The sequence below is a fragment of the Podarcis gaigeae genome, assembly GCF_964106915.1.
Source record: "Podarcis gaigeae genome assembly, chromosome: 2".
NCBI lineage: Eukaryota > Metazoa > Chordata > Lepidosauria > Squamata > Lacertidae > Podarcis > Podarcis gaigeae.
Window position 1 is genome coordinate 97146487 of NC_139679.1, and position 26344 is coordinate 97172830.

General features: G+C 44.1%; 1 protein-coding gene across 1 annotated transcript in view; it reads left to right on the top strand.

The window, feature by feature from the left end:
* Positions 1–10719: 10719 nt before the first annotated feature.
* The window catches only part of EIF4E3 (eukaryotic translation initiation factor 4E family member 3), a 29778-nt gene continuing 14153 nt past the window's right edge, over positions 10720–26344 (top strand). Inside the window, exon 1 of the mRNA XM_083725308.1 lies at positions 10720–11081. Within this exon, the coding sequence (XP_083581434.1) occupies positions 10885–11081 (197 nt within the window). The 5' untranslated portion in view covers positions 10720–10884. The remainder of the gene's footprint in view (positions 11082–26344) is intronic.

A 26344-nucleotide genomic window follows, 5' to 3' on the forward strand; every position in this document is an offset into this window, starting at 1 on the left:
GGTGGGGTGGACAACAACTAATTGTGATGTCACATGACTGGCATACAGGTTGCCCTGTCCAAATCCCACATCAGAAATTGAAAGGGAGCATGTGGAAAGTGTTGCAAAGCATGCCCCGCACTGATCCTTTCAACACTCTGCTGTTCCTTGGCATGTCCAATTTAACCAAATGCCTTGGTTAAAAGAAAAAAAAAAGGACATCCGACCATCTGAACACCTGCTGAAAACCTCTCTGTCCTGCTAGGCCTATCCTTCCTCAATGGTTTGCTGATGTCTGTTTTTAACCTTTTTGCTTTTAACTTGCTTATGTTTCTACTATATGGTTTTATTGTTGTAAACTGCTTATACAAACGAAGGACACATGCAAAGCAGTATGCAAATACTTTTATAAATAACTAAATCTGAACAATCAAATAGCCTTAGTAGCAGTTCGCACACCGTCCCCCTCCTAGGGCAGCCCACTCTCTTCTCTGTCTCTCACACAAAGGGTCTCACTCTGAGGCTTGGGAGCTACGTAAACTCTTTACACACACACACGCACACGACTTTCCAAACCACCCAAGGTCTCACCTTGAGTTGCATGAATTGTTCCCGTCCTCCACAGTAGCAACAAAGTAAAGGCAGATACGGAAGAAAAAGGGAGTGACCTGCTGTTTGGGTGGATAGAAAAGTGCTTTATACAGTGGTACCTCTGGTTACAAACTTAATTCGTTCCAGAGGTCTGTTCTTAACCTGAAACCGTTCTTAACCTGAGGTACCACTTTAGCTAATGGGGCCTCCCGCCGCCGCTGTGGCGCCACACAATTTCCATTCTCATCCTGGGGCAAAGTTATTAACCTGAGGTACTACCGTACTTCTGGGTTAGCAGAGTCTGTAACCCGAAGCGTTTGTAACCCGAAGTACCACTGTATTAAAATAATGGTTCAGTTGTTTGAGAGCCCTACTTATTTATTTTTCTCAAAACGTTTCTGTATGGCCTTTTATTCTACCTGCACATGCATTTATTAGAAAAGAGATGGAAAATAGATCTGCAAGCATTATAATGCTTTTATATAAAACCTGTTGTAGAGCCATACTTGAAAGTTTGTGAAGTTCTGATCACTACCACTTGAAAAAGATGTAGAGATGGAAAAGGTGCATAAAAGAGCAACCAGAATTACAGTGCTGGAACAACTCCCCTAGGAGGAAAGGTTACAACACTTGGGACATTGTAGTTTAGAAAAAATGTGTTTAACGATTTAAAAAGTTATGCAGGCGGAGAAAGTCGGCAGGAAGTTCTGTTTCTCCCCCTCTCATAATCCTAGAACCTGGGGTTATCCAATGAAGCTGAATGCTGGGAGATTCAGGATGGACAGAAGGAAGTATTTATTCACACAGTGTGTAGTTTAACTATGGAATTCCTTACCAGAGAATGTGGCGATTGCAATTTGCCATCAACCTGGATGGCTCTGAAAGGGAATCAGATAAATTCATGGAAGATAAGGCTACTGTCCGTATGACAAACAACTTGTGGGCCCTGTGTGATTTGAGTAATAAGAAAACGCTTCCAAGGACATTTCCCTGGTGTACTTTAATATCGCTGAATCACATGGGTACTGCTTCATACGAGTGAGTTTTCATGTGAATCAGGAACCCACCTGGTTTGACTTTTAAGCAGCAGCATACAAGTTGCCCATGCATGAATTGCGTCTCTACGGTTATGCCAGCTTTGGTTTGGATTTCATAAGACTTTACTCTTCATCCGATTTCTTAAAGGATTACCCAAATCTCTCTAGAATCCCGTTTTGTTTTTTTCATCCCAGCTACCTGATTCCTACAACTATTTCCTTATATATTTGAGCAGGGAGGGACTGGGAACCTGCCTTAACTGCCTTAAACCACAGCACGGACTACTACAGCAACAAGCTAATGAGCTTGTGGAGATACAATGACTGAATAAGCTCCTTAGTCCATTTATAAGTAGCTTGCAGCATTTAGAAGCTCTGTTACTTCTTTGCTCTAAATCTATTATTCCTCTCGAGTTAAAAAAAAAAATCCCCTTCTGTGAGAGGCAAGCATTTTGTGGCTTGCGGTTAATTGCTGTTGGCATCTGTCTGTCTCGAGATAATGGAGTGTGCCTCTGGGGGTGAAGTCAAACTGCTGTGTTGTCAGCAGTGACCTTGCAAGGGTGAAAGCCTTGGCAGTCAGTGTGTATAGAGGTCCTGGGCTGTCCAGAAGACAGGACCTTCCTCTTGACCTTGCTGATGTGCTCCAAAGGAAAGCAGAGCAATATGTTTGGCACCAGCTTGGCTGCAGGATTTGCTGGAAGGAGATGTACAAGGCGCCATCCAGCCGTCTTAGGAACTCCTCTGGATTTGTGTAGGGTTTAGTCCTCGGCTTTTTATTTTCCTGAAGATACCCCACAAGGCAGCAGAGGTTTAGGATCAGCTTTCCTTCTAAATGGGCTACCTACCTGGGTTGCCAAGCCCCATCTGCCGCTCACCTCCCTCTACAGCACACGCAGAAACCGCCTTCTTGACCATTGGACCAACTATTGGTCTCATCTGGGTGATCCACCAGAGTCTGTCTTCACATGCAGAGGAGAGGCTGTCCCTAACTCACCAAGGGTTTGAAACTCATTGGTTACCCTTGCCTGTTTAGCAGGCCAATTGAAGCAGTTTCCTGCTGTCACATGCTGACAGCTTCTAGGAGCCACCGGGGAGAGCTGGGTAGTGGGCAAACTACCCCAGAAGGAGCATGAACTGTCCCCCACCAAAGGTACTATCCCTCCCCTGACACCCCAGCAATTAATTAGGTGCCCAATATAGTTACATGGCGCTGTGGTCTAAACCACTGAGCCTCTTGGGCTTGCCAATCAGAAGGTCGGTGGTTCAAATTCCCGAGAGGGGGTGAGCTCCCGTTGCTCGGTCCCAGCTCCTGCCAACCTAGCAGTTCGAAAGCAAGCCAAAAAGTGCAAGTAGATAAATAGGTACCATTCTGGCAGGAAGCTAAACGGCGTTTCCGTGCACTGCTCTGGTTTCGCCAGAAGTGGCTTAGTCATGTTGGCCACATGACTCAGAAAAACTGCAGACGAACGCCGGCTCCCTTGGTCTGTAATGCGAGATGAGCGTTGCAACCCCAGAGTCGTCTGCAACTGGACTTAACTGTCAGGGGTCCTTTACCTTTACCATTTTTAATATAGTTACAGGAGTCATGAAAGTTGGATTCTAACAACATCCAAAGGGACATGGGTTAGCTCCCCTAGACATACAGCTAAAATAAAAGATACTGTATTATGTGGAGAGTTTTCAGGTAGTGAAATGACAGTCCACAATATTGGATTTAGATGTGTATAAACTTTATTTTGCATGTCTCTACAGAAGGGAGTGCAGCTCTCAAGTGGAAGAAGGTTCCCCATGTACCCTGGGGTTAGATGGAGGTGTTGTGTAGCCTGGAATAAGGGAGCTTTTTATGTTCCCAATGCTGTTAATTGTCCCCTTTGAATGTCAGGGGTGAAGGGTGGGCACCTCAGTGCAGCACAAATAGTCAAGGGCCTCAACTACATGAGGTTAATTAGCACTGAGGGCCAATCGGTTGCTAGGCAACCATTTGATATAACTGTATTGCATGGCTGGCAATAGGGCTTGTAATTATGCAAATAGGTGTGAGAAGAGGAGGGAGTAGATTGATTGTTGCCAGTGTCACAAAGGTAAGTCTGCCTCCCCAGGTATTTTCTAAATTTCTCTTGGGAATATGGTCATAAGCAGGAGTAATGAAGAAACACTTGAAGAATTGGGATCGGATTTTCTAAATAAATAAAAAGGCAAGCCAAACCCAATTACCTCTCTACCTCTCTTTTAAATCAGAACCAGTGAAGGCAGTGAAGGTCCTGTGTGAGTGTCTGGAGGCGGTTGGAGGATGGATGGCGGCTAACAGATTGAGGTTGAATCCTGACAAGACAGAAGTACTGTTTTTGGGGGACAGGAAGCGGGCAGGTGTGGAAGATTCCCTGGTCCTGAATGGGGTAACTGTGCCCCTGAAGGACTAGGTGCACAGCCTGGGAGTCATTTTGGACTCACAGCTGTCCATGGAGGCGCAGGTCAAATCTGTGTCCAGGGCAGCTGTTTACCAGCTCCATCTGGTACGTAGGCTGAGACCCTATCTGCCTGCGGTCTGTCTCGCCAGAGTGGTGCATGCTCTGGTTATCTCCCGCTTGAACTACTGCAATGCGCTCTACGTGGGGCTACCTTTGAAGGTGACCCGGAAACTACAACTAATCCAGAATGCGGCAGCTAGACTGGTGAATGGGAGCGGCTGCCGAGACCATATAACACCGGTCTTGAAAGACCTACATTGGCTCCCAGTACGTTTCCGAGCACAATTCAAAGTGTTGATGCTGACCTTTAAAGCCCTAAACGGCCTTGGTCCAGTATATCTGAAGGAGCGTCTCCACCCCCATCGTTATACCCGGACACTGAGGTCTAGCACCGAGGGCCTTCTGGCGGTTCCCTCACTGCGAGAGGCCAAGTTACAGGGAACCAGGCAGAGGGCCTTCTCGGTAGTTGCGCCCTCCCTGTGGAACGCCCTCCCACCAGATGTCAAAGAGAACAACAACTACCAGACTTTTAGAAGACATCTGAAGGCAGCCCTGTTTAGGGAAGCTTTTAATGTTTGATGTATTGCAGTATTTTAATATTTTTTTGAAGCCTCCCAGAGTGGCTGGGGAAGCCCAGCCAGATGGGCAGGGTATAAATAATAAATAATAATAATAATAATAATAATAATAATAATAATAATAATTGGAGCAGAATGTGGACAGAAAGACTAGTTCACAAACACTGATTATAATAAATATTTATCCCCTTTGAATTTTTGCATAAGGTTTAACATTGCTCATATACTATAGAACTTATGGGAGAATACAGTTTGCACACTTGAGATAGGCATCCATCGAAATAAAGTACTGGTTCTTTTGAGCCTGCTGATTTTTTTGGGAATGAGGTTTCGTAAAGTAAATGCCAGTGCCAGAGGTAGTTTACTATTCTGAAATCTGATTTATCTACAATGGTGCTGCATATGGTTGCTTCAATAAGTATGCAGCCTTGATGGAAGCACAAGCAAACCAGGAAAGTTGTTTGGTTCCATTCATAAAAAAACATTGAAGCTCCCTCTAATGGCCAGATTATAAAATCAATTTATACAGTATAGTGTTCTGAATTTGCTTTGCTTAGTGGCTCACCAAGGGAGATCTTGTGCCTAGGTTTGTTCCTAGATTAAGCTTTGGGTTAGGCATACCAGAGCAGTTCATGCTGGACAGTGTTGTGGTGCCATGGATTGGAGTGGCCTGAACATTATTTGGGGCCCAGAGCTGCTGAAATCTTAAGGGGGTTTTTTTTATATACACGCTGCATCTAAATCCATTTCTGTCTTATTCTGGATGCCATGTAGAGTAAATACTATTCATGTTGAAACAGAAATAAGCCTCAGTGTTCAAACTCCCGAGTATGATTGCAGCCCAAGTAATTGATTTCATTGAGCATAAGCATTCCTAATGTGTGTAGGATGGATCTTAAATAAGAAAGCAGAAACTATTCAGTAAGGAACTAGGAACCAGAAATAAGGTATTAAGAACTAGGATCTACCGAAAGAGCCTTATCCCTGACTAGCTGAAGCAGAAAATGGAGAAATAGCTTGACTTGGTTAAAAAAACCAAAGAGTTATCTGAGCTCCTAAACTTTATCTTTCTCCACAATGCCATAATAGATATGCCTCAGTTTTATACCAGTTTGGTTTCTAATCTAACCTCTTTCTCAGACTAAACACCTTTAGTCTACTAAAATGGACACACATTTTAGAATTGAGTGAATATGGTAATAAAAATAAAGGAAGAAACCCAGAGGTTAGATGCTTAATAGGTCATATTTAACAGGGGGGAAATGTATCTTGCAGCTCACTTCAGATACAGCGTAGTTATCTATTTACCTCTGAATACCTGATGTCTAGGTCCAGTACACAGCCTGGAATAGACTTTTTTTTGGAACTAAATGGATTTTGCAAGTGGCCATGTGGGTTACTCATTAATATCTAAATCAAAGTCTCCAAAGTTCTAAGCCAGGGTTCTGAAATATTAAGCTTCGTGGGAAGGGGATCTAAGTCAATTCACTGTTATAGGCATTTGGTTGCCATTGAAAAAGTCGCTATGGATTTGGAAGCCTCACTGTACAGTACTGCTAAATAATTGCTTTGAGGTACATAAAACTCCATTACATAGTTATTGGAGCTAGAAAGGGCTTCAGATTGGTTCGCTCTTGAGAGTCCAATGCACCCTGCACATTACATAACTCTGTTCACCTTTTGTAATAATAGGTTGGGGATATTAGCAGGGCTAAGGTTATGTAAGAGACGTTATTATTAATGAACTCCTACAATTAGAATGCACAAAGAACCTATTTCATAGCACAGCAAGCACCCTACAGTAAAACTCATTCTGTTTCCATGACAACTAGTACTGGAAAAACTCAGGTATGTAATTTTTCCTAGATGGGAAGGCCCTCACCAAAACAAACACTCTGGCATGCATACACACATGCTCACGCACACACACATACAATACATACGTACGTACACACTCATGTACTTTTTCGTCTTCATCATAATAATGGCTGTCATCTTCAGCATAAGGTATATTGGTTTGCAATATCACTCTTATGCTCTTCTTTTGTTCTGGCTTTGCTTTTGACTGATTGCTTGCTTCCACAAGTCCATATGTACGAATGTATTTGTTGTGACGTGGGGTTTGTGATTTCAGCTCTCTTAACATAATATGCTGGAGACAGTTCTCTAGTAACACTTCTTTATTAAAGCAACAAGACTGAAGACTGAGGAGGGGAGAGGTACATTTATAGGGACAGGGAATTAACTAGAAAGGATACATTTTGGAGGGAACAATATCAGGCAATCACAGTCCTGCCTTTTGGAGGCAACCAATAAGACAGAGGATCCAAATACAGCAGCTTAAATGAACCAATAGTAGCTGTACCCTCTGGAACCAAAAGGCAGTTACTTTACCCTAATGCAAATGCAGACAATAATAATGCAGATATAAAATCCTTTGACTCAATACACAACACCCTTTCCACTACACTGCCGGTGCAGTCAATGAGCCATGCACCGTTTCTAGCAGTAATTAATGTTTCAGGTTCCTGCCCTCCCGAAAACATGGAAAATGTTGTATTGGGTCAGCTGTATCCGTTGATGCCATATGGGCAGGGCTTTGTAGCAGAGGTCCCCAGTCTCAACAGAATGAACAGAAAGGCCCCCGAAACAGCAGGGCTGGGTTACCATACAGTGGTACCTCAGGTTAAGTATTTAATTCGTTCCAGAGGTCCATTCTTAACCTGAAACTGTTCTTAACCTGAAGCACCACTTTAGCTAATGAGGCCTCCTGTTGCTGCCACGCCGCCAGAGCACGATTTCTGTTCTCATCCTGAAGCAAAGTTCTGAACCTGAAGCACTATTTCTGGGTTTAGCGGAGTCTGTAACCTGAAGCGTATGTAACCTGAAGCGTATGTAACCTGAGGTACCACTGTATTCTGAAGTAAGTGTAATAATATGTTCTATCATCTAAAGCAGAGCTTTCCAAACTGTGTGTTGTGACACATTAGTGTGTCAGCTGCAGTGTGTAGGTGCCTCGTGTGAAAGAGGTTAGTTTAACTTCTGGTTTGCTAGTAAAACTGAATTACTGTGTCATAAAATGATGCGTGTTTAAAAAGTGTGTCGCTGGCATGAAAAGATTGGAAAGCTCTGGTCTAAGGATTGTGCAGGGTTGTAAGGCCATTCAGTCCAGAGTAAAAAAAAAAAAAGGTGTAACTTCACCCACTGACTGTATTGGTTAAACAAGTCTTCCTCCCTCAACAGCTAATATCTCCCACAAGGTAGCCATGGAGCTCTCCATGCAGAAAGAAGCGCTGTTGGTGAATACCCTGTGATCCACTTCAGCCATTGCTAATGATAGCCAAACAACCAGTACTGTATGTCCCAGACGGCTATTCATTTTGACCTTTCTCAGAGGGTACATATACAATGATGGCATCAAGTGTTCTGTACATTGAAAGTACAACAGACATCACAAATGACAGTATTTCTTATTACAACTAATTCCGGCCAGTCCAACCTCATGGCAAAAGAAAATGCCACAAATAGGACCACTATCCAAAACAAGCTTATAATCTCCCCTATGCACTACGGTCTAGTGTAGGTTAATAGGAGAGAATAGATCACAGAATAGTACCCTAAAAGAGCCACATATTGGAGGGGAAGGCTAAAACAACAACAACAAGCAGACCACTTTGAGACAGCCCTTCTTTTCTTTTTTTGCCATTCAAGTCAATTCTTTCCTTTTGCTCTTTCTGGGAATACAAAACCAATCTAGTTATTTTGACAGAGCACAATATAAAAATTATACCTTTGCATGCCAGACAGCTATCATTGTCAAAGAACAAGAGTCTCACAGGCAGCACAGCAAAATGCAGAAATCAAGATTGTTCCTTGTGACCACAATCTTCTGCCTTCTATTTGAAAATGACTAATTTTTTTAAAAAACAGGCATGCGTAATGCCACTGCTGCTCAATACTTTATTCAATTGGGAAGCAATTAAAATTCTCCATTTAAATGATGAGATTATTATTTTGTTTGTTTCCTCTTTCGTAAAATGCTTTGTCTCTTTTATACGCAGTTTGTGACCTTTTGCATCGATTCCCAGATATTGCATAAGGAAACATAGTTTTGTTGATGACTATTTGGAGAAGCAGTGTGCAGAAAATCGTTCAGACCACTCAATATCCTTTCAGCATCTTACATTATTCTTTGTTCCATTACCCAAGAGAGTTTCAGGCACATTGTGGCCTCACTGAAATGTGCATTCTCAGGTGCACAAGAGTTAGAACATGTGGGATCCTGTTGGCAGTACACATGTAAGGCCAAAATCCACAAACTATGTGCAAAGTATTTTCATGGATAAAGCTAAAGGGATTATTCAATCAGGTGTAGTAAAAGTGAACTCTTACACCTGGAGGAAAGAGAGGCATGCCTCTTCCTACATGCTAGAGCAGCAAATTCAGCTTTTGACTGGCCCAACATCACAGCCAGGCAGCCAACAGAGAGGGCCCTGCCACTGAAAGAAGGAATGAGCTCAGTCTGGATTTGCCTTCATAGCTGTCTCGAACCTGCCTCCACCCCATTCCAATCAGCAGTGTCCACCTTAATGAATAGATGTGAGTAGCTATCTTCAAGACACTATCTGAAGGCACTCAAACAGCAGCAAAGCTGGTAACACAGAAGTCACTAATAGAACAAACACAAAAAAGATAAGGCTGAACATTTTGTCTGGAAAACTGAGACACATCATTGCTAGGTACTGTACCGTTAATGAAGTTAAAAGCTCTAGATAAATACTATATGCAGTTATTAGTGACTATTCATACATTAAGTAGGTACTAGAGATTGCTGCAAAATCTGAAGAACATACAGTATGCACAAACTCTGATATTACAATGGCCCTATGCCAAAAGTAATAATCACATTTATGAATCTACTCTTCCTCTGTGGAACACACTAGCATTTCAGCCATGATAGTCCTGAGAGGTTAGGCTGAGCGACAGTAACAAGCCCATACTTCAAAGTGAACTCTGGTGATTGCTTCACACTGGCTCTGTGTGATTATGTCAGTATATACCTGATGGTCAGGGACGTTTACAGAACAACCATAGACTACTGTAGTAGAAGTTCAAACTTCTCGTGTTCAGAAGTCCATGCATCACACAGAAAGGATCACAGGAAGCATCCATGTGTAGCTTCTATCTTCAAAATGGAATCATATAACTTGGGGGAAGAGGCTTATTTTTTCAATCCATGTTACCATTAAAAAAAATAATGCAGAAAGGGATCATGCTCCAACTGAATAGTGCTGAAAAGTAGCCAGTTAATCCAAAATGACTGTGTGTGCACGTATGCAAAAAACCCCAACAAACTTGTGAGGATTCCCCCCCACAGCTCATAGTGCGCTGTCCAACCATTTGTGCTTGTTGCTAACTAATGAGGCCACTTCACAATCTGCAAGTGCAATTCATGCACAAAAGAAGCAGAACATGACACCTATTAAAACAAACCACGAATTCTTTATACATTATGTGTAGAACTTGAATGTGCATGTGGGGAAGCAGAATCACGTCCAATGATTCTGCCTGTGAAAGAGCTTACATGTTTGAACAGGCATATCATTCATAGACTGGTAAAAGAGCCAGTGGAAAGTGTTAAGATGTGTCCAAAGAGGCTTCAAATTCCATCTCAGCCGACTGTGGATGCTCAAATTACACACTATAATTTTCTGCGCCTCTTCCCATCTAACAAAGCTGGTGTAAATGGGGCAAACCCAATGAAGGCAGATGAGTTTAGGTCGAGGTGGAATCTGAAGCCCAGCTTCTCGAACAAAACCAACACCCATCCAGATTCAATTTATTGTAACGGCTTAGTTTTAAACTCACTTATGGCCAGTTAAATAGCGGGCAGCGAAGAGAGAGTGTGTGACAAAAATACACCCCCGGGATCTGCTCAAAGCACCAGCTGCGCCTCCCTCCACTGTGACGAGATTGAATGGAGGAGACATGGGTGGGAGAGGAGACTGCAAGCCGCTCGGGGCAGGGGGCCGCCGCTCAGCCAAAGGCGCTATAAATAGGCGAGATCCCCCCAGCCAGCGACAGAGCGAGCGAGGCCTGCCCGCTCGGCGTGCCAGATTTGCAGCGGGCGGGCAGGGCCCCCTGCTGCCCGCCGGCTGTGTACGCAACAAGGCGGGCTTTCGCCGAGCGAGGCGGCGCTGACTCAGCCTGGGCCGAAGGAAGCGCAGGGCAATGGCGCTCAGCCCCCCCGAGAGGCAGCCGGGCCCGCCCGAGCCCCCGAGCCCGGCAGCGGCGGCGCCACAGCAGCAGCACCAGGCGGACGACGAGGCCGACCTCGACCCCGACCCGCAGCAGCAGCTGAGCGGCCTGGAGCCCGACGCCGGCGAGGGGATCCCGCTCCACTCGCCGTGGACCTTCTGGCTCGACAAGTGAGTGCGGGGCCGCCGGCACACCGGATGGGGAAGGCGAGCGGCAGGAGGAGGAGAAGGAGCTCGCGGCGAGAGCGCGGGGCCTGGAGCTCGCCTCTCCCGCGCCGGTAGGGTGGGAAAAGGCGCGCTCGAGGGGGCAGCGGTGGGGTGGGCGGCCGGCCTTTGTTCGCCGCCGCCGCCTCCTCTCCTGCTCAGCTCGCTCCTTCCCCGTCCCCACGGCGAATTAATTCCCTTCTCCGCCGAGGCCAACGAAAAAAAGGGGGGGGTCTGTACTCCAAGCCCCACCGATTGCTTCACTTCGCTTAACCCACCCAGAGCTGCTGTTTCTGTCCTTCCTTGGCTCTCCCACACTCCACCCCCCCCCCCGGCAACCAGCCCTGGGCGCCCTCAGGCTCGCTTTCTCCTCCTCGCTATTTCCAGGGTTCTCAACGCGAGGTTTTGAACTCTTGAGACCTCTTTTTCCAAAGCGGGGGATCATCCCTGTTAAGCGTGTTGAAGTGATAGGGGCTCTTAGAGGAAAGTGATAGAGGCTCACTTTTCCTGACTCGGTGGTATCCACACACAATGCATGCGCGCATCTAGCTTGCAGGCAGAAAAGCCAACAAGTGCAGCTATACCCCTCCTCAAGGTTTGAGACGCACAAGGTCGGGTGGGAAAGGGGCAACATTACTCGGTGGGTTGCCTTGGGAAAGGCTCGCCTCTTAGGTACGCTAGAACAACTTGGGGCATCCTAGCTATTGTGTTTTTATCCCATTGGGTGGCATTTCTGCTCCGCTTCCCTTTGTTGCCAGTTTCGGAACTTCTTTTTAATGCACCCAGCGCTTAAGGTGGTTTGTTTATTGATTTAACCAACCTTCTCTGGATAGTTTTCAGACCAGCTGCTGTCTGGAAATACATCCCCTAGGGTATGGATTCCCTAAGCTAAAGCAAAACAAAACAAAGTATTTGTTTTGCCCTGGCCTCCTTTGGGAGGAAGGGTGAGATTATAAATTTAACAATAAGGTTTTTTAATTGCACGTACCATAAAACAGGCCTTGATGAGAAACCTATTGTCGTGTGCACCCCGTTTTCCCCACCAGTGACAAGAAGTTAAAAGGGGTACTGCTACTTCTTTTGCATCAGTGGACAATGCAGTCCACATGCTTTATTTAAAAAAAAACACAAGGCATAAATTGAGGCAAAGACTTAGCCATAATCCTTTACCCAATATCAGAGAGGGGCCGTGCCACAGCAAGGCCTCTTTTACCAGCTAAACAGTTTCTGTCTTTCCCTACTTACTTTTGAGACTGCTTACTGCTGTTTTTCCCACTCATTCTTCCTAGTCTTCCCCACAGGGGGGCACATCCACACGCATTAAAGAACAGTGGGGCTACTATCCTATACACTTTTACCTGGGAGTAATTCCCACTGAACAAACAAGTAGGATTGTGCTGCAAGGTTCTTCTGTGCCACATCACAGAGTCACTTTAGAAGTCATCTTGGGGGGAAAGCATAGTGGTAATATAGGTAATATTCACAATTTAGAAATGACTATTTTTTCGCCCTTTAAAGGTGTGTATTCCAGGCCACAGTACAAACCGATGACTCTTTAATAACCATTAACCATCCTATTTGGCATTATCTTTCTGTGCATGCCTATAAGAAACTATGGTGTTGGTGAAGTGGATTACAGTGGTGCCCCGCAAGACGAATGCCTCGCTAAACGAAAAACCCGCAAGACGAAAGGGTTTTCCGATTTTTTAGCGGCTTCGCAAGACGAATTTCCCTATGGGCTTGCTTCGCAAGACGAAAGCCCATAGGGAAATCTCCGGAGACAGCGGGGAAGCGCAGCGCGCCTTCTCCTCTGTTCCCAGACCTGTCCTAAGGCTTGCGGTGGGAGGTAAGGGAACAGAGGACAAGGCGCGAAGGGCTTCTCCTCTGTTCCCGGGGCTTGCGGTGGGAGCAGGGTTTTTCCTCCCCACCGCCAACATTCAGAACAGCATTCTGAATGTTGGCGGTGGGGAGGAAAGCCCTCCTCCCACCGCAAGCCTTCAGGACAGGTCCGGGAACAGAGGGGAAGGTGCGCAGCGCTTCTCCTCTGTTCCCGGGGCTTGCGGTGGGAGGAGGGTTTTTCCTCCCCACCGCCAACATTCAGAACAGCATTCAGGACCAGGACCTCTTCTGAAGGCTGGCGGGGGGCAAAAGTCTTTGTCCCCCCTGCCTGCCTTCCTGGGGGCTTTTAAATCGCCCCGGGACAGCGGAGAAGTCTCCGCTGTCCCGGGAAGGCAGGCGGGGGGAAGCAAAGACTTTCGCCTCCCCGCCGGCCTTCAGAAGAGGTCGGGGGACAGACTGTCCCCGGACCTGGTCTGAAGGCGGTTTCCATAGGAACGCATTGATTGATTTTCAGTGCATTCCTATGGGAAACCGTGCTTCGCAAGACGAAAAACTCGCAAGACGAAAAGACTTGCGGAACGAATTAATTTCGTCTTGCGAGGCACCACTGTATAATGAAAGTTAGGGAACTAGTGGGTGGTAGTTATTCTGGATTAAAGGCAGATTATTTACACACACACAAAGACACTTAGTGAACATGTATCAATGGCAAACATTATTTCAGCACAAACCTTACAATCCGTGCTTGGTTGCCCCTTTCCACCTTTCCTTTAAAGTCCTACAATGGGCAGACAATCAACAGGTGAAACTTCTGGGTGAGCCTTGGCAATTTTTACAAAGGATTAACTACTGTCTCTTCCCTTTGCTATTTTATTTTATATCAACCCATATTCTTGAAATATCCTTCTATGGTTGAAACTTTGATCTGCTCTTAACTGTCCATAATTTGCAACATGATCTCTTCCTACCTTGTTTTTCATTCACTGCTTTAAAATAGATCTGTCTGAGAATCCATCCTTCCCTCCACTCATTATAAAAAACAAACAAACCTTGGTTCCCCTCTCTTTTTTGCTAAGAAAGCATAATCCTTTCTTAAAATCTCTATCCTGTGTTTATTTTCCACAAGATTCAAAGCCATATAAGACTTGTTCCCAGTGTCTCTCATTCCAGATCCACTCCTCCAGTCATTACAAAATCAGACTGACATGCTTGCTTTCTTATACTGCATCAGACTACAATTGGTTGCTTCTTTAGCTATGCTTTTTATAACTCCATGATATCCCAGTACTTGTCAAATGACACACACGCACGCTGTCCATTCGGAGCTTGTCATAGGTGGTTGGCTTGTTTTCCTGTACCAATCTGCTTTTGTAACTTGAGAAAGAAACATGTCCTTGAGGTATAAACAGCTTTCTCTGGCAAGCTACATAAATCCTGAAATGTTCTTATGACCAATTGCATTTGGTTAGCACCTTTTACAACCACTGAAGGGTTTGCTGAAATGAAATACTAAGGGACAAGCTACAATGTGACCATGGTAGTTTTGTGTACTTAAAAATGGAACTCTGATATCGTGAAGTTAGTGGGAAGTGCATCTGATTTTAACAGCAAAAGGAACACATTGGTGAGATGTGCCACCCCTTTACCTCTCACAACCAAAGTCACTTGATGTTTTGGAGCTCAGCAAAAGTACAGTGGTGCCTCGCAAGACGAAATTAATCCGTTCCGCGATTTTCTTCGTCCAGCGGTTTTTTCGTCTTGCGAAGCAAGCCCATTGACAGCTTAGCGGATTAGCGCTATTAGCGGTCTAGCGGCTTTTAGCGATCAGCTGAGAAGCGGCTTATCAGCGGAACAGCTGAGAAGCGGCTTAGCGCTTAGGGAAAGGGCGGAAAAAAGCAGAAAAAAACACGGGAACTCGCAAGATTTTTTCGTCTTGCAAAGCAACCCCATAGAGAAATTCGTTTAGCGAAGCGCCTCCAAAAACGGAAAACCCTTTCGTCTAGCGGGTTTTTCATCTTGCGAGGCGTTCGTCTTGTGGGGCACCCCTGTACTTGGGAAAGAAGATGCAAGGAGGTAAGGAAGTAGAATTCACTCCTCATCTGGGTCCGCATTTTTGCTGCTAAAATCACATCTCTGCCATCTCATTGTCCGCTTAAACTCATCAGGAAATTATACTTTTTAAATTTTCTCATAGCTTGTAGGTCAAGATTGCTCCTGCTGCCTTTAAATTATAGCCATCTTGCATTAGGTATTTCAACACATGGCAGGGCATCTTGCTGAAGGATAAAGAACGATCTAAGCTACCTCACCTTACAAACCCCTTCGGTATAATCCATATATTGATTGTAGAAGCAAGCAAGGTGCCCAAAACACAGTGTGTCTGCAGGCTAGAAATAGTTCAGCAAAACCATTCAAAAGGCCTTGGGTAAGCAAACAAAGCAACAAAAGGTGACGAGAAATCTCTAGGGTCACTATAAGCCAACATTTTTATTATTTAATGCATTTATATCCCACCTTTCTCCCAAGTTGGGATTCACCAGATGTGGCACCAAATATGATGTTAGGTGCTTTCCTATTGTTGCATTTTTTAAAAAAAATATCCCCCCTCCTCCCGGGACTAATCCATAGCATCCAGTTTTCACCAGTTACATGAAGTACCCAAAAAGTTAAATCAGTGATTAGATACATATTATTTAGGTGATATATATTTGGTTATATACCATGGTGGGGGTATCAATGAGTTTTGTTCTAGTTTCTTAAGGGCAGGAATTGTGAAGGAGAGATAAGCGTGCAGAAGTAGAGGACAGGAATAGACAATCAAATCTCTGTCCAGGTTGTAATTTACTTCCTAAGTCAGGGGTATAGCCAACATCAGACATAGGCAAACTCCGGCCCTCCAGATGTTTGGGACTACAATTCCCATCATCCCTAGCTAACAGGACCAGTGGTCAGGGATGATGGGAATTGTAGTCCCAAACTTCTGGAGGGCTGGAGTTTGCCTATGCCTGGCCAACATAGTGACTGCCAGATGTTTGTTGTACTACAGCTCCCACCCCTGACAGTTGATCATTCTGAACGGCACTATGCTGGCAATTACTGCCCAAAGCCGTTAGCAAAAGCTGTTTTGTTCATTAAAAAAAAACCCTTCATACTCTTGAGTTTCTATGATTGCTATCATATTATGTGTTGGTTTCATGCATAATTACACTCAGGGAGCCATCTAGATATTTACAACCTTTCATTTCAGTTGTCTGTATCTCATGCGTTTTGAAAAAAATAAAATATCGGGCCTTTGATGATACAAATCCTTCCAAGGTTGTTTAATTACTTGGATGCCAAGAGTAAGACATTACTGAAAGGTAACAAACCCAAGATCAGCTTGCAGAAATGCCACCATAGTGAGTGAGACTCACATAAATGGAATACTCTTAAATTTCTGTACATACTGCAAATTATGTAATGTGCCACACAAGGAAAGAATCCCCCACTCAAGATGTGCCTCCTAATTTGAGGGCTACTTTAGCAGGAAGTCAGCCCACTACACGTTTTCCATCACAGCCTTGTTTTCAGTAAGGAAACATTTGTAAAAGACTTTTCTTCTGCAGTTACATCAGTGACCCTACCCGACCCCAACCTATTATTAGAAGCCATAGTCTTGAGGACAGAACAAGGCAGCTGGGCACTTGCTGAGGTTTATTATTATTTAGATGATTGGAAATTAGAGTACCGTAATTGGTAGGCTAAGTCTGGAACAGGACTCCTCTTCTGCCTTCAGTTCCACCCCAAGTTAATCTGGCCTTCTCACATGCAGAATAGAATCTTCTGAAATCCTTTTTGCAGAGGTGGGCAGGCTGGGGCTCTATGGATGCTGTTGGATTCCAGCTTCCATCAGTCCCAGTCAGCCTCACCAGTGGCCAGAGATGATTATGTGAGTAGTAGTCCAACAATATATGGAGGGCCAGTGTTTCCCTTACCATGTTTTAATGACTGGACTAAAGCGAGGTCACATATTGCAGTGGTAGCAGTTCATCTGAGGCATGCATAAAAGCTAGGCCAGCTTAAAGGGCCATCTATTCTGCTTAAGCAGTGGCCAACCAGATTCAGGTAAAGTTGGTTCTCATAATAAATACCAAACACATGCAAATAAATACGTGCCAATAGCAAGCACAATGCCGCCTTTGGTTGTATGAAACAGCAGAAGTCATTGATTCGTATCTTGGTCACCCTCTTGTGCACATGTTCCAGCTTCACCTGGTAGGTAGTTTGGCTAGATTACTGTGACCTCTGGTCCAGGAGGTAGGATGAATCCCCATTGGGTCAAAGCACATTTTGCATCTTCCTACTTGGCAGATTACGACTGCACAGCCTGCAATTGACACAACAGCTCTGTGGATTGAAGGTTGTTAGCTTGGTAGCCAAAGTGACAACCTTCAACCTTACGGGCTATTCTACAAAAGTTACCAGTTTATTTACCCAGTCATATGTTAGCTATTCATGGCATTTAGATTGTGTGGAAGAAGAACCTGTTCTTCCAACTAAGTTACCCCACCTGATTGCCAAGTGGTGAATCTTGCAAGCTGCTGTGTTTGGCAGCTTGAATCATAGAATCTTAAGAGTCGGAAGGGACACCAAGGGTCATCTAGTCCAACCCCCTGCAATGCAGGAATCTCAGCTAAAGCCTGTGGACAAATATTTGTATGCCACTTTTCCAGACAAAACCCATCCAAAGCAACTTACAACAATAAAATTACTAAGTACTGTATAAGAAATTATTGTATACACTAAGAGTAACTGACAAAATTGAAACAGACTCGGAACTCCTGCTCCTTAACCATACTCTAGATTGCAGTCAGTGCTAGGGTAGGCCAAACAAAACAAATGATTATTTAAGGCCTTCTGAAAAGCCTTTGTAATCACATGCTGCCACTCTACTGAGGGGGGGTGTTAATAGTGTGGAGCCACCACAGAAAAAGCCCCCACTCTTGTGATCACCCACCTCATAGATTCAGGAGGTGTTCACAGTCCAGGGATGCCCTCAGATGCTAGGGCCTCACTTACAGGAGTTCTAAGCCTCTCACTAAAGTATTCATAAGCAAGGGCAGCATTGCAGATGCAGCACAGTCCAAACCAGGGGTTGGCAAAAGAAATTAGCCGTGGGCCGGTCCACTGTCCCTCAGACCTTGTGCTGGGCTGGAGAAGCGGCGCTGGGGGGGGGGAGCTGGAAGAAGAGGGGAGGGGAGGGCAAGTAGTCCTCCTCCCCATCCCCACTTACCTTCCCAGGGGCTGCTGCTGCTGCTTCTCATGGGTAGGCAGAGCGAGCTCATCCGCACCGCTCTCTGGCCCACAGGAGCACCAGGGTGGCGGCGGCAGAGTGAAGATGAGCGGTGTGAAAGGGCTGGCTCCAGACAGGGGCTGTTTAAAATGGCACTCAGCCAGCTCAGCCCAGCCCACTTCCTCCTCTAGGCAGGGTGGGGAGAAGCCAGGAGGAGGGAGGGAGGAGGCGCCGCCACGGTGTGTGTGAGGAAGGGGGGGAATGGAATGGCACAGGGAGGGGAAAATGGTGCAGCCCGAACGAACAGAATCCCCATGCCGATCCATGGACAGTCTACGGGCTGGATCCTGAAGGCAATTGGGCCTGATCTGGCCTCCAGTACTTAGTTTGCCAACCCCTGGTCCAAACAAACCAGGATCAAGCATCAAGAATCAGTCTAGGTTCAAATGTGACCTAGGTAGAAAGACAGGCAATAGTCCAAGGGCAGATAGTTCAGGTAAGGCAGAAAAACTAGGAGCTAGAGACCTGTGTTATTCCCAGCGAGTGGAAAACTCGAGATGGAGGCCTTATACTAACTAGCCTTTTAAACTACACCCTGACCACCAGCTGCTAGCAGTGAAGGAGTAAGACCCAGAACAGTTTAGGGTTTGTGGGGTGGAGGGAAGTCTCATTGTGTGAGTGGACTTCCTTCCATGCACACATTCCCCACTTAGTGCTACACTGAATTTCATCCATAATCATAGAAATAAACCTAATGAGAATCTGCATCGCTCTACATAGTACCGTTCTGTATGGTATTATAATGATCAAAGAGCCTCTGTTCCAGAAAGAGAGAGAAAGAAAAGGGAAGAGGTAACTCAGAGAGCTTCGTTTGTACACATCACCACCTACAGGCACACCTGACATTTGCAGCACAGTCATTTGAAGTTCGTTCTGTCACTCCCCTCTGCAGAAGGCGGGAGGAGGGAGGTCATAAGGCTTGCAAAACCTGATGCCGATCTGGGATTAGCACTTACTGGATCACCAGATTTAGAGGTTGTGGTTTCCAGGAGTCCCGGCACCTTTGTTACTGCTAGAAATGTTAGTAGTAACTTGAACCAGAATTTCGCAATCTGATTTTTATCTCTCCGTGCTATTGCACCACATTCTGCTAATTGTGAAACGTTAGATTTTACTTTGTATTTGTTTAATACAACCGTACACTTTTTGCACATTTTATGATTATAATTTTGCATGAAATGTAAAGTACATGTGCGTTTTTAAAGAGCCTGACAAATATTCCTGATGTAGACTAAAAACTTAGAAAATATTTGTTTCACCTAGCATACTTCTCTTACATTTCTCGGGGGGGGGGGATTTATGGTGCTGTATGTGTTATGCATGGTTAAAAAGACAGGGTTGTAGTTAACTATCTTTTACTTGGAGTAGATTTATTGAAATTAATTGACCTAAGTTAAAACAAAAAAAATTCCTTCCAGTAGCATCTTAAAGACCAACTAAGTCAGTTCTTGGTATGAGCTTTCGTGTGCATGCACACTTCTTCAGATACACTGAAACAGAAGTATATGAAGAAGTGTGCATGCACACGAAAGCTCATACCAAGAACTGACTTAGTTGGTCTTTAAGGTGCTACTGGAAGGATTTTTTTTTGTTTTGACTATGGCAGACCAACACGGCTACCTATCTGTAACTGACCTAAGTTAGTTGTGGTCACTAATTTCAGTGTGTGCACTCTGCATAAAAGTTGACTACAGCCCACTATGAGTGAGTTAAAAGCACTGTAGCTAGATGTTATTTAACCAAAAAAGGTTTAGTTACAGATAGGTAGCCGTGTTGGTCTGCCATAGTCAAAACAAAAAAAATTCCTTCCAGTAGCACCTTAAAGACCAACTAAATTAGTTCTTGGTATGAGCTTTCGTGTGCATGCACACTTCTTCAGATACACTGAAACAGAAGTTTCCAGACCCTTCTATATAGTGAGAAGGTGGGGAGGGGTATTACTCAGAAGGGTGGTGGGAATGGGTGATTGGCAGATAGCTGTGAAGGGTGGTGGGAATGGGTGATTGGCAGATACCTGTTGACGACTCTTAACGACTGCAATAGGTCTTACAGGAAAAAGCAAGGGGTGAGAAGGTGAAAAATGGCTTTGTCATGTATAATGAGATAAGAATCCAATGTCTTTGTTCAGACCAGGTCTCTCCATGGTTTTAAGTTTGGTGATAAGTTGCAATTCAGCAGCTTCTCTTTCCAGTCTATTTCTGAAATTCCTTTGTAGTAAAACAGCTACTTTGAGATCTTGTATAGAATGTCCTGGGAGATTGAAGTGTTCTCCTACTGGTTTCTCTGTCTTGTGATTCCTGATGTCCGATTTATGTCCGTTTATTCTTTGGTGTAAGGTCTGGCCTGCTTGTCCAATATAGAGAGCTGAAGGACACTGTTGGCATTTGATGGCATACACAATGTTAGACGATGAGCAATTAAATAGTCCCGAGATGGTATGTGTGATGTTGTTGGGGCCAGTAATGGTGTTGTCCGGGTGTATGTGGCAGCAAAGTTGGCATCTGGGTTCATTGCAGGCTCTGGTGCCAGTGTCCGTGTTAGGTCTGGTTGTAGTATTATTGTGGGTTAGGAGTTGTTTAAGATTGGGTGGCTGTCTGTAGGCAATGAAAGGTCTTCTTCCCAGAGCTTGAGAAAGAGAAACCCAGATGCCAATCACCCATTCCCACCACCCTTCTGAGTAATACCCCTCCCCACCTTCTCACTATATAGAAGGGTCTGGTAACTTCTGTTTCAGTGTATCTGAAGAAGTGTGCATGTACACGAAAGCTCATACCAAGAACTAACTTAGTTGGTCTTTAAGGTGCTACTGGAAGGAATTTTTTTTGTTTCAAAAAAGGTTTAGTTTAACATGTTAAGTAAAGGTTTCTCATGTTCATTCAGTGACAGGAAATTTAATTTAATTTGTACAAATATTTATATACTGCTTATTCATAAATGATATCGGAGTGGTTTACAACAGTCATACTTAAAACTATACAATAAAAATAAGAATATTTTTAAACCAGAGATCAACTAACTATTTCAGAAGTGTATAAATTGCAGCTGTTAAGGGACACACCCTTAATAGACATGTTGTTTAGGCATCAGTTGTATATTATCCTCTGCTGTTGTTAGTTCCAGTTTCACTGGAATAGGTTAGTTCTTATTTCACTATGGAATAGGGTGACTGTCAGTGGCCATCTGACATTTGCCCTCTTAATTTCAGGGAAGTGAAAGTAATGAAAGCCTTGTGGAGTAAATTACTGGCCAAAAACAACTTGTTGTCATCACCATAAGTGCGTTGAGTGTCTTCTGAAAGAGACTGTGTAGGAACCGCTCAACAAAATTTGTTTCAGGCATGCACTGTTGTCTGATTACAGTCACTTAATTTGCACTGAAATACCATTCTCAGCCTGGCAGGCCAAGGTTACCCTTGGAGTGCTAACAGAATGTTTTCACATCAGTATTAAATTGTCCCCTTGGAACTCTTTCATGGACATTTTGATATTGCCAAACTTACTTTTTTGTGCCAAGTCTCTCCCTCCCTTCTTCCAAAACGTATTTTAGTTTGCTAGAGAAAATAGTTTAACATTTAGGTGGGAATGTCAACCTGGGCCCAGTGCTGGCCTGTATGCCAATCCTCTATAAAGTTAATGATAAATCTTTCATTGACATAACCAGATGTAGACAATGGCAGCCTTTGGAAACATATTTCACCATCTGATATAGCAGGAGAGCTACATTTTGTCTACACTATGTTGCAGATTCAAAATGAGGATCATTTTGTTTCATGGATTCAGCACTTGGGTCTGTTTCACACCAACATACGTGTATGTATTCAGGTAGTAGTTCTATAAACAGAAGAAGAGCTTCACTTACAGAAGTAAATTCATACACCAAGGCTGCCAGGCAGACCCTCTTTTGCACCCATCTGCTTGTTTCTGTTTAGTGAGGGTGGGTAATCCAGGATTTAGTATGCAGCCTGTGTTGGACGGGGCTGCACTCCTCATAGGAAGTTGCCTTACACCAAGCCATGTCATTAGTTTATCTAGCACTGCTAGGGATGCAGGTGTGGTCTAAACCACTGAGCCTGCCAATCAGAAGGTTGGCAGTTCAAATCCCCGTGATGGAGTGAGCTCCCGTTGCGCTGTCCCAGCTCCTGCTAACCAAACAGTTCGAAAGCACACCAGTGCAAGCTGATAAATAGGTACGGCTGTGGCGGAAAGGTAAACGGCATTTCTGTGTGCTCTGGCTTCCGTTGCACCAGAAGCAGTCTAGTCATGCTGGCCACATGACCCGGAAAGCTGTCTGCGGACAAACACTGGCTCCTTCGGCCTGAAAGTGAAATGAGCGCTGCACCCCATAGTCAGGTTTGACTGGACTTAACCGCCCAGGGGTCCTTTACCTTTTATACCTATCTAGCACTCTATTGTTTACACTGACTGGCAGCACTCCATGATTTCAGACAAGGGTCTCCAGCCTTTCCTGGAGGTGCCAGGGATTAAATGTGGGATCCTGCATGCAAAGAGTATCCTTTACTACTGGGGCATTGCGCAGCCACTTTTAGGATGCAGAGTTGTAGTCAATCTGTCTCTGCTTCTAATCACTGCTGCTACCTGATCATCCAGGAGTCCTTTGTCTAGGTTTTGTTTTGTTGACTATTTCACAGATTAGTTGGGCTGCAGAAGGCGTGCTGGAGAGACCACACATTCAAGAAACGCAAAAGTAACTTTTGCTTAGTTTAACAACAAATAACAAAAACAAAAAATCCTTTTTCACTAAATTACATTATATCAGTAAGTGTGACCTACTATACCCAACAGCTTAATTAACATAAAAGCACCTGCTATACTGCTTCACAGCTGTAAAACTAGGTCATGTTATTTTCTCTGGCCCTTAAAGACATACAAATATTGTGAAACAATAATGAAATCTAAAATTTAAAGAACCCATTCAACAGGTTTGACTATTACACCACCTGTGTTCTTTCCTGGAGATGACTGACCCGGCCACAGTCACACATGCTTTAGTAACCTCTAAACTGGATCCCCGTAATGTGCGTTTGGTGGGACTGCCCCTGAATAGCATCCTGAAACTATGCTGTTTCGTAGTATTGTCTGAGGCAATCTGCAGTGAATCATATGTCTTTTACAATTCTTGCCCATTTGGGTATTTCCCCCCTTTAAAATACAACTTATGAAAGTTTACCAAAGAAGCCTGTGATAGTAATAATTAGTAGATCACTAGTAGGTTCTCGGGAATCTGTTTTGTGTTAGGTGCAGCAGATGGAAGTTAATAGTCTAAGGTAGCTAACTAGAAGCTATCAGTTTGGGGAAAATCTAACTTGAGTGCATGTGCATTTTCTAGTTAAGTTTGTAATAAGATGATTCAGCATCTCTCTTCAGCATACCAAAGGAGAAATCAGTTTTCTCAAGCTGTTGTAAAATGACATGTGGTTCATTGCTATGTGAGGCAAATTACTGGAATAATCTTTGTTCTACCCATACTTTAAAAATAGTTAAGATAGCTAAGATTTCTGCCATCTGCAAATGTACTGAGTGTTTCTCCAATCAACAGAAATAGTATTTGGAACTAAAAACAAGAGGTGTGATCCAGAGAAATGTACAGTTAGAAGTGAATTTTGCATGTCTAGCCATTCCAACAGTCAGCCATTGGTTTTGATGTTGTCTGTTACCTGCTTTTCAGACAGAGTCTAAATCCACTCATTCCCTATATTGTCATGGATTTGGGTTGCTTTTTTAAAATAAAAAGTTGTAATGTAATGATTGCCTCTGGCTAGAGTAAACATTACAAGAAGGGATACTTTTTCAGTACATTAAGCATTATCTCACTTTCCATCTGTTTATGAAACTGTTAGCAGAAGACACGTAGCTCCAATCACACATTCATTTGGCTCATCTTCTATAACAAAGATAACATAATCTCTTTGCTATCCTGAGTTTGGTAGTCTCTTTTGAAGGACCAAAAGATAGCTTGCTTGATAAAGAGGTAAAGGTACCCCTGCCCGTACGGGCCAGTCTTGACAGACTCTGGGGTTGGTGCGCCCATCTCACTCAAGAGGCCAGGGGCCAGCGCTGTCCGGAGACACTTCCGGGTCACGTGGCCAGCGTGACATCGCTGCTCTGGCGAGCCAGAGCCGCACACGGAAACGCCGTTTACCTTCCCGCTGGTAAGCGGTCCCTATTTATCTACTTGCACCCGGGGGTGCTTTCGAACTGCTAGGTTGGCAGGCGCTGGGACCGAGCAGCGGGAGCGCACCCCGCCGCAGGGATTCGAACTGCCGACCTTTCGATCGGCAAGTCCTAGGCGCTGAGGCTTTAACCCAGAGCGCCACCTGCGTCCCTTGATTAATTATCTGCTTGCTTGATAAATTATCCCAATTTGGAGCTTTTCGTGGTACAAAAAAAGGGGTCAGTTCTTACAGCAAGGCAGGTGTTCCTGTTAAGTAGCTATAAAGGTGCGCCTTGAGTTTCAGTAATTCTGTAGGTGAGCAAAGACTGAATCCAAGCCCAGAGAAAACACTACCCTTTTGCTACAGATACCGCTAATGGGATCTTTTTGCTTGGCAAGACTTGTCCATCTTGCTGCTATGTTTGTCAGCTTATGGTTGTAATTGGTTACTGAACCATATTGGGTGCATATTGCTTGCATGAGATTAGATAGATCCTGGTAACTCAGTAGTCCAGGCATAGGCAAACTCGGCCCTCCAGATGTTTTGGGACTACACCTCCCATCATCCCTGACCACTGGTCCTGTTAGCTAGGGATGATGGGAGTTGTAGTCCCAAAACATCTGGAGGGCCGAGTTTGCCTATGCCTGCAATAGTCCATAGGATGCTGTTCAAGTTAGTTTCGCAACGGAGAAGCAACATTATTCCTCCAGAGTTAGTCTCTTATAAAAAGCATTCCAGGATATCTGTATCCAGTGCTTTTTTCTGGGTGGGGGGGAGTATGCAGGGGTACGTGTACCCCTAAACATTTTGTGAATCTAAGTTTGGCCTCATTGGGGGGCAGTATTTCATTATGAGTAGGAAAATGAGAGTATCCGCCAAACATTTTTTAGAAGAAAAGCACTGTCTATATGGATAACTTAACCAGAAGTATATTGTACTGTATTTGTACGAAATGTATGCAGGTACATTTAAGACCTCTGCATGGCCCATTTCATTATGAGAATGGGGTCCCATGATAAAAGAATAAAATAGATAAAAGAATAAAAGAGCTTTTATTCTTGGATTTTACTCACTATAGAGAGGGTCTTGCTAGATTTATAGAATGTTGCCATCTAGTGGCACAGATGTAAAATGAATAGAATAATTTATTAAAACCCCTGTGTTGTGAGAATAATGCTTCTTTAAGCCTTGTGAGATGCAGAATATGTTCAAAATACAGTGGTACCTCTAGTTATGAACTTAATTCGTTCCGGAGGTCCGTTCTTAACCTGAAACTGTTCTTAACTAGAGGCGTGCTTTCGCTAGTGGGGCCTCTTGCTGCTGCTGCGCCACCAGCACACGATTTCCGCTCTCATCCTGGGGCAAAGTTCTCAACTTGAGGTAACTCTTCCAGGTTAGCGGAGTTTGTAATCTGAAGCATTTGTAACCTGTTTTTTATTATTATTATTATTATTTTCTTTTAACAACACCAACGCTTGTGATTATAGTTTAGAAAAAAAGAGGAAAATTTCTGGATTCAAATAGAACTTATGCAGAATTACAACGACAAAATGTCTATAAAATTAAATAAAAACTGCATTCTATTTCAAAATGAATTAACCAAATTGAAAAAGAGGATTGGAAGGAAGGGGGGAGGGAGAGAGAGAAACAAGAAACTATATCATCACCTTCTGACAGTAGATGTAACCACCCTCCCCAAACCTGACTTCAAAACAGAATAGGGTTTTTTAAAAAAATGACTTCCATTTTCCTTCCACCCACAAATCCCATGGTATTGGTAATTCTCAAAGACACAGCTTCGTTGTAAAGCAGTTGGATGATCACACAAATATATTGATTAAAAAAAAACACCACCAAAATATATTGATCAGATTCACCATTTACCAT